Genomic DNA, 9220 nt, shown 5'->3' on the forward strand with positions numbered 1-9220 from the left:
TCAGATTTTCGTTTCTGGGCCTTCTGCGATGAGGGGTTGGAACGAATTCCTGATCCTGACCACTTCTGCTGTGCACATATGTCCAAAGCCCTTGTTGTACCACTCTGGGGAGTGGCCCCTGTGGGGAGAAAAAGCAGGAAGGAGGTGGGAAGGTTTTCTCCACATCAGAACGAGCTCTCCTGGCACACAAGGGCTGTCCTTGGGCCCTGGTGTCTGGTACATGTGCAAATAGCTTGGGCATGCTGACTGCCACAGAGGTCTGAGGGCCCCATTCTGCTATCAGCTCTCATGTTTTGGCTGCTAAGGGTTTACTGTGACTCTCCAGTGATTATCAGGTGTTCTCCAATGATACCAGCATCTCACGAGAAAGGAGAACCTTCAGAAAGAAGGAAGAATTTATGGAGAATAAAACCAGTTCATAGCTACACAGACCGAGTCTTTGGCTCAGCCTAATGAGGGTCTCTAAAGCACTGGGTTTAAAGTGCATTTCTTCTTGACTGAGGCAGTGGAGAGACCGGCAAAGGTAGACAGGCATCAAAGAAACAGGAGAGAAGGAAATTCACATTACTGAGCATCTACTAAGAGACAGGTTAATAAACCCGGTGGATTTGGGTGGCATCTGGTGGCACAGTGAGTAAGCACTCAGATGCTAAGTGATAAGTGGATGATTTGAATCTACCAGCCACTCCACGGGAGAAATTGGAAGCTGTCAGCTCCTGTAAAGATTTATAGCCTTGGAAACGCCAGGGAGCAGTTTAACTGTCCTGTACGAGTTGGAATCAACTTCACAGCAGTGGGGTTCATTCGTTTGTTTTCTGTGGGAGGGGGTATCATATACCAATGCTAGTACTTACTCCCAGGTAAGCAATGCCAAACGTTAAGTGGAAACAAAAATAATAAGAAACCAGCTGTGTGGCTTCGATTCCCACTCATGGTGATACTGCACATGGCAGAGAAGCTCCCTAAAGTTCTCAAAGGGTGTGATCTTTTGGAAGCCAGTTGCCAGATCTTTCTTCTGAGGTACCTCTGGTTGGACTTCAGCCATTGACCTTTTATTTTTGGTTAATGACCAAGCCTGCGTGAACAGGGGCTTCTAAAGTGAATACAGAAAAGATCCAAGGACTGGAGGGGAAAAGCCTGGGGGAGGGGGAAGTAAAATGAGATGCAGAATGAGGGGTGCAGTGGGTCCCCACTCTGTGTACACAAGTGCACCATGCCTCCATGTGTGAGTGCGTGTGCACGTATGGTGGGCGCGCACTGCATTCCAGTCTCCTGAGGGGTCCTGGGGGAGTGGACCACTCCTTGAGGCTGGGCCTCGAGCTGTCGGGGATCGAGGGCCTTGCTTGTGTTGGCCAGCAGGCCTGTTGGATCACGGAGAGATAAGATGTTGCGATTCTGTGTTGGAACGTGGGTCATGAGGGTGCGTGGCCAGGCTGTGGGCACTGACCGGAGCCACCCGGCTTGCGTTCACCCCGATCAGCCAATGCCGAGGAAGAGCAGGATGTGAGATAGAAACAAGGGTGCTTCTGTGTGTGCTGGGAATATGATCTCTCCAGAATTCCTAACTAAAGAAGTCCATAACCCACCCAAAACAAGCCCACTACTGTCGAGTGGATTCCGACTCCTAACGCTCCTATAGGGTACAGCAGAACCGCCCCGGAGGGTTTCTGAGACTGAAAGTCTTTACAGGAGCAGACAGCCTCAGTTTGCTTCTGCAGAGTGGCTGGTGGGTTTGAACCGCAGACCTTGTGGTTAGCAGCCCAATCAATGCCTGACCCACAGCACCACCAGGTCTCCTTAAATAAGCCACAAAGTTCTTACTGAAACCAACCAGAAGTGGGGGATGGGAAGTAGGCCCCACACACGTACCTGAGGTCCACCCTGCAGATGTGGGTCAGTCGGGACTTCCCGGAACCACAGGGTTCTATGAGGTACTGAGAGTCCAAGACGACGGCACGCACACCGCCCATAGGCTGGGCCTCCTCGTGCTCCACCGAGGTGGACACCAGTGCGCATGTGCCTTTGGGCAAATCCGTCCTCCATGTCCTGCGGGCGGGGGTGGGGGGAGACAGCCACATAGCAGAGTGAGGCCCAGAGACCCGCGCTCGTTACCTGGATCACAGTGAAGGGTTCCCAAGGTACCCTGGCGGCACAGTGGTGAAACGTTCTGCTGCAAACTGAAAGGTCGGTGGTCTGAAACCACCAGCAGCTCCATGGGAGAAAGACCTGGCGATCCTAAGAATGAGCCCCTCGGAAACACTACAGAGCAGTTCCCCTCTCTCCTGGGAACTCCGTGAGTTGTAACTGAATGGTCAGCAATAGTTATGTTTTGGTCTGGTTTGGAATGGTTTCTATGGCTACACTGAGGCTGCCAATAACATGTCCGGCTGTTTTTCAAATGTTTGGGCGTGGTAATCTACTTGCCCAAGCCAGCCATTGCGAACCCTGCAGTTCTGCTCTGACACACCTGGGGGCGCCCTGCGTTGGAATGGACCCAACAGCGCATTTCTACTGTCAGGCTTTTATGTCGTGGAGGGGACATCCCCTATCCCTGCCGTCTGGGACTAAACTCAGGCATCGATCAGAAGCGACCCGGCAAACCGAGTTTCCAGTCCACTGTAGTTCCATGTGAGCATTTGTGTTGACACCACCCCAGTCTGCTGAGTAATAGGATCGCCGCTGGGATGGGGTGTGGGGATGAACGGCAGGTAGTCTTGGGCCTGCGTTTTGAGGAAATGAGCACTATTTGTAGCCCAGTAGGCTGTGTGCACCACTGCGAGGGGTCCAGGGGAGAGCCCGGGCACAATGCAGTCCACGACAGATCTCACTGGGGAAATGGCCCCAGTAGCCATCTCTCAAAGCCAAGCAGCAAGCCAAACCAGTGCCACCACCGAGTCACAGCGACTCTGGAGAACAGAGGAGAGCTGCCTTCTAGCGTTCCCAGGAGTCTGGTGTGGCTCTGGGTTAATGCGCTGGACTGCAAGATTGGGTTGAACCACGAAGTGGGCGGCTCAAACTCACCAGCTGCTCCTCAGAAACCCTATGATGGGTTGCTATGGGTCAGAACCGATGTGAAGGCATTCAACTACAGACTTTCTAAGGCTGCCATTTACAGAAATCGACTGGCTCATTCTCCTGTGGAGAGGCTGGCGGGTTGGAGCACTTAACCTCTGTGCTATTGTTGAGTGCCATCAAGTCAGTTCCCACTCATAGTGACCCTGTATGGGGTTTCCAAGGCACAGCAGTGGGATTGAACTGCCGACCTTGTGGTTCGAAGTCTGGTGCTGTTCCTACGGCGCCACACCAGGAATCCGAGGGCTCTACTATATAACACGAACCACACCATTCCCACCCTGCAGGACAGAGGGTTTCTGAGGCTGTCAACTTTTACAGAGTAGACAGCCTCCTCTTTCTCCCATGGAGTGGCTGGTGGATTAGAACTGTCCACCTTCTGGTTAGTAGCCAAATGCTTAACCACTGTGCCACCAGGGCTCCGATACAGAGAAATTGTTGTTGTTAAGGACCATCAAGTCAGTTCTGACTCATAGTAACCTTGTATAGAGTTTCCGAGGACTGGACTGGTGGGTTTGAACAGCTGATCTTGCATTTAGTAGTCTGGTGCTTATCCTATAGTGCCACACCAGGGCTCTAATGGATACATGTTGTTGTTGTTGTGAAGTGACACCAAGTCAGTTTTCAACCCATACCAACCCTGTATAAGCGTTTCTGAGGAGTGGCTGATGAGCTTGAACCGCCGACCTTTCTGTTCAAACTGACTTTGAAGTCCTGCGCATTAACCTACAATGCCATGCCAGGACTCCATAGAAACATCAATATATAAATCTATAAACCCCAAACCAAATGCACTGCCATCGAGTCCGTTCTGATGCACAGAGACCGTGTAGGACAGAGAGGAACTGCCCCACGGGGTCTCCAAGACTGTCTTTCTTCCAAGGAGTGGCTGGTGGCTTCCAACTACTGACATTTCAGTTAGCAGCGAGGGCTTAACCCACTGTGCTACCACCCACCTTTACCTCCCATCCACTGTATTGAGTCCGTTCTGACGCACAGAGACCATGTAGGACACAGAAGAACTGCCCCAGAGGGTCTCCAGGACTGTCTTTACAGGAGCGGACAGCCAGCTCTTTCTCCCGCACCCCCCGTGGGGTCTGCGTTTGGGTGGGGCAGGCTCACCTGAGGACCAGGAAATCCCTGGAAGGATGGGGGGCCATGCTGTGCAGCACATACTGGTAGACTTCCGTGTGCTTGTCCAGTGCTTCTACCACCTTCCACTGCATGAAGTCCTCGTCCCATAGGTGCCGTTCCCTCAGCACGCGGTTCAGGACCACGGACGGTGGGGCTTCCACCTCCACCGACACTTTCCACAGCCTCAGTGGCTGCCCATCACCCACCTGGGAGGGACACGGGCCGAGAGCTGGTTAGAGGTCACCGGTACTCAAAGAACAGGCAGCGCTGTCACCTGAAGTCGCGGCTCTGCTGGCCTGCGGCCCTCGGTGTCACAATGCGAGTGCTCCCCACACAGCCCTTCCTGTGCGCTTCTAAACGGCCTTCTCAGACAGTGGGGAGTCCCGGGCGGGTGCAAACAGTTAACTGGCTCAGCTGCTAACTAAAAAGTGTGAGGTTGGAGTTCACTCCGAGGCTCCTGGGAAAAAAGCTCTGGCAATCTACTGCTGAAGAATCAGATCTTGGAGGTTTGAGTCCACTGAGTGGTACCCTGGAAGAAAGTCCTGGCCATTTACCCCCAAACAATCAGTCACTGGGACCCCACGGAGCACAGTTCTACTGACATATGGGAGCCAAAGTCGGCTCCATGGCATCTCTTTCTCTGACACGTGTTATCCATGTGACATTTTTTCCATAGGGAAGAAATCGCAGACACAGAGAGGCAAGCGAGCTGCCCGCTGTCACACAGTTAAGTGGCGGAAGCAGGGCTGGGGTCCAAGCAGTCTGGCTCCATTTTTGTGATTGGGAAGAGGGTGTTTCAGACTGTAGGCACCTTCTCTGTTCAGGCAGGGACCCTGTACACAGAACTGAATCAAGCCAGTTTCTGCAGGGTCTGTTATGACTCACGATCACCCACATGTCCAGAGCAGAACTGTGCTCCCGAGGGTTTTTACGTCTGTGGCCTTTTGGAAGGTAGTTCCCAACTTACATGTTTGAGTTATGATGAATCGCACTTTAGACCATTTAAAAAAAAAAATGATGTGTGTATGTATTAAAATACGCCTGTGAGTTTCTATGTAATGTTTTCAACCCCCAAAGACAAATGAAGATCAGATTTATAAAGAAACTGATTACCAAAGGCAACAATAATGAAAACTAAACAGAATGAGGCACAGGGAATCCTCCTTTTATCATGCTAAACTTGACAGTCCTTTGTAGAGTTGCGCTTTTTCACAAATGGAATGTTTGTGGCTCCGGGGCAGCGAGCACGTCCGGGGTGCCATGTCCCCAGCAGCGAGCGTGTGGTCACTGGCTACTCTCACTTCCATCATGCCCCAGTCCAGTGTGCGAATGACTTGTACATGTACTCCGAAACCAAAAAGTCTTTGTGGCTCACTGTGTTTAGATGACCGACCAATGGCCGTGGTCTGAAGCCCAGTCGGCAATGCCTCCAAGGTGTGTCTTACATCAGAACTGACTTACAACCAAGCCATTGGAAAGCAACCCACTGTAAGTCAGGAACCATCTTTAGCTATCCAAGTCTTTCTTCCAAGGTGCCAAGGGGTGGGCTTGACCTGCCAACTTTCTGCTTACCAGCGGAGTGCTTAACTGTTTGAACCACCCAGGCCCCACAACCCTACTATCATCAAATTGGTTCTGACTCACAGAACCCCTCTAGAAGAGAGTAGGACTACCCCATGGGGTTTCTGAGGCATGCCGTCCTTATGGGAACACACAGTCTCTTCCTTCTCCCAAGGAGCTGTTGGTCCATCCAAACCACCAACCTTTCAGGTAGTAGGTGAGCGCTTAGCCATTGAGCCACCAGGGCTCTGTGAGTCCCGCACTCCCTGGTGGCTGGAGGAGGTTCTGTGGGGTTACTTCTGTCCAAGTCCCGAGGTTACCTTTTTGAAGGCTAGGTCCGTGTTGTCTATGCTGGGGCAGGTGACCCAGCCCTTGAACTTCTCCTTGGCTTCTTTCTGGAGGCCCTGCACCAGGTGTTCCAGGTATGAGTGGCAGGTGGCCCCACCCTCCTCCAGGTTCCTTCCCAGGTCCTCCAGGGTCGGAGACTGAATCTCAGCCTCCAGATAGGAACTTTGAGATTGGACCACCATCTCGAGAGGCACCTGCAGAGACACCGCAGGGTCACACACTGAGCTGGAGAGAAGCTGTGACCAGCGACCAGAGGAGGCCAACAGCCCAGGGGTGGCCACAGCTTTCATGTTACCAGAGGGGTGGCAGGTGTCTGCTGAGATCCGCGCCCAGGCTGGGGACCCTTCCTAACGACACGAAATACGCGTGTGCTTCTGAAAGCTTCATTTGCAGGGAACTCAATGGGACGGCCTCGTAGATCCGGGTCTCAAAGTTTTCCGTATTTGGCAGTGGGGAGTCTCACGCTCTGTTAGTGGGAAATATTTGGGATCTCCTCCTCTGGCAGCTTCCGGCCTGTCACAGGCTCCTCTCACTGCGTTTCTCAGAACATTGTAATGCCTGGGGGCTCCGGGCCACAGTCTCAGTGGACACCAACGTCAGTGGGCATCAGGTACTCCACGGACAGTGTTCTTTGTCTAGATGCTACTTTAAAAGGTAGCAACGGGGATCTTTAAAGCTCACAAGAGGCCATCTAAGGTACAACCATTGGTCTCTCCCTGTCGGGAGTAAAGAAGATGATGAAAATCAAAGATGCGTGAGAACAGTTGGTCCAGTGGAATGTGCCCTGTGCACATCAATTTCTCTGACCCCGAGACCAGAAGAACCAGAGGGTGCCCAGCTCGTACTGCTGACCTCTCTGAGAGGGATCACTTTAGAAGGTTCTGGATAGAGTGGGAGAAAGCTGTGGAACATGACTCAAAAAAAAAAAAAAAAAGACCAGGATTATTAGTTGGATAGAGACCGGTGGAACCTTGGAGACTGTGGCCCTGAGTCTCCCTGCAGTTCTGGACCTGAACTCACCCCTGGAATCAATTTTCTGCCCAACAACAAACAAGTCTCTAAGGCAACAATAGCATCAGGGAGATAAGCACTCCTTACAATAATCAACAACGGGAGACCAGAAGGGCAGCGCTGACCCAAGGACAGAGGTCAGAAGGGTCAGGAAGGAAGGAGGAGAGGAAACACCGGGAGAAGTGGGGGAGTGATGTTACCCTGTGGGGACTTTAGTCAATGACATGAAACAACCGCGTATGGACAGCTGAATGGAAAATGGACCTGCTCTGTCCACCTTTACCCAATTCACAATAAAAAGAAAAGAAAATGAAACATTGCAGTGACTTCTCATTGCGGCCTCCCACTTGGCTTTCATTTCACTTTGAACACACTTACTGAGTGTGGCAGCACGCGAGTGGACTCACAGCACACAGACTTGTTAACTGGACACTGAACATGACTCTGAAAGAACCTTACCCTCGTAGCGCACTGGGCCTAAGTACTCTCCATTCTTAAATATCTCTGTGGCTAAATTCCTAAGCAAGGAGATCACATTGAGGACTAAGGTACGCCTGACTCAAGTCATGGTATTTCCTCACATGCATGTGAAAGCTGGACAGTGAATAAGGAAGACCATAGAAGAATTGATGCATTTGAGTCATGGTGTTGGAGGAGAACATAAAAAGTACCAAGGTCTTCCAGAAGACACACAGATCAGTGTTGGAAGAAGTGCAGCCAGAGTGCTCCTTAGAAACCAGGATGGCCAGACTTCATTTCTCATATTTCAGACACGTTATCAGGAGGGACCAACCCCTGAAAAGGACATCATACTTGGTCAAGTGGAGCATCAGCGAAAAAGAGGAAGACCCCCAACGAGATGAATTCACACAGTGGCAGCAGCAGTGGGCTCAGGATAACAACAATGGTGAGGATGAAGCACGACCAGGCAGTGTTTCGCTCTGTTGTGCATACGGTTGCTACGAGTTGGAACTGACATGGCACCTAACAACAACAACAAATATCCTTCCGTGGCCATCGGGTCTGAGCCATAAGGATGGTTGGATATTATGCGCACACACAAACACCACATCTAAGCAAGCCCAGGGTGTGATCAGATCCAACGTGATTGGCAGGTTGGCACTGGACCTGGCAACCAAACTTGCCACACTGCTTTCCTGCAAACCATTGTCATGGTAACCCTCTGTGTCATGTGATGTCACACACATCAGGACAAAGACTAGAGCTATCAAGAGTCTTGTCATCAGAGTAGGAACAAACTAAACCCGCACCCAGCAGGAACAAGGTGTGTGTGTGTGTGTGTGTGTGTGGCCACTCACCTGAAACACTTGGTTGCACTCCATGATCATGTGAGCAAGACCCTGGGCGGCTGCCAGGTTCTCGTTCAGGTCCCTTTGATCTGGCTTCCCCGTGGCGTATTTCTTCTGGATGACCCTGTAATGGAGGAATGGGGACTTCACAAGCAGCTTGAAGACCACTGCGCTGCCCAGACTCCAGACTGCCTCACCCCCAGATTCACACAGTGAACACACAGTACAGGCAGTCTGGTAGCCCCAAACTAAAACACTCAGAAGAACACAACTGCTGTCTGTCCGTCTGTCGAAGGCTGGAGCCGCCGAACTGACAGTGTTTTGATCTTAAGTTAAGCCCATCGCTATTGACTGTGTTCTGATTCATCGTGACCCTAAAAAAGCACAACTGTCCCACAGGGTTTCCTAGGCTGTCATCTATTATGTCACTATATACTCGTATATACTCTTATAGATCATCCACTCACAGCGCCCCCTGGTGTAACAGAGGAGAACTGCCCCACAGGGTTTCCTAGGCTGTCATCTATTGTGTCACTATATACTCATATATACTCTTATAGATCATCCACTCACAGCGCCCCCTGGTGTAACAGAGTAGAACTGCTCCACAGGGTTTCCTAGGCTGTTATCTATTGTGTCATTACATACTCATATATACCCTTATAAGGAGCTCTGGTAGCGTAGTGGTTATGAATCGGGCTGTGAACCGCAAGGTCAGCAGTTCGAAACTACCAGCTGTTCCGCGGGAGAAAGATGAGGCTTTCTGCTCCCGTAAAGATTTATAG

The 9220-nt window shown here is 51.3% G+C and overlaps 1 protein-coding gene across 1 annotated transcript in view; it reads right to left on the reverse strand.

The window, feature by feature from the left end:
• The window catches only part of STARD13 (StAR-related lipid transfer (START) domain containing 13), a 175183-nt gene continuing 165963 nt past the window's right edge, over nt 1-9220 (reverse strand). The window contains exons 10-14 of the mRNA XM_006874365.1: nt 8445-8559; nt 6087-6308; nt 4195-4412; nt 1870-2046; nt 1-118 (exon numbers count right to left, since the gene is read on the reverse strand). Coding sequence (XP_006874427.1) covers nt 1-118; nt 1870-2046; nt 4195-4412; nt 6087-6308; nt 8445-8559 — 850 coding nt within the window. The remainder of the gene's footprint in view (nt 119-1869; nt 2047-4194; nt 4413-6086; nt 6309-8444; nt 8560-9220) is intronic.

Source organism: Chrysochloris asiatica, unplaced genomic scaffold (genome assembly GCF_000296735.1).
Source record: "Chrysochloris asiatica unplaced genomic scaffold, ChrAsi1.0 scaffold00272, whole genome shotgun sequence".
Taxonomy (NCBI): domain Eukaryota; kingdom Metazoa; phylum Chordata; class Mammalia; order Afrosoricida; family Chrysochloridae; genus Chrysochloris; species Chrysochloris asiatica.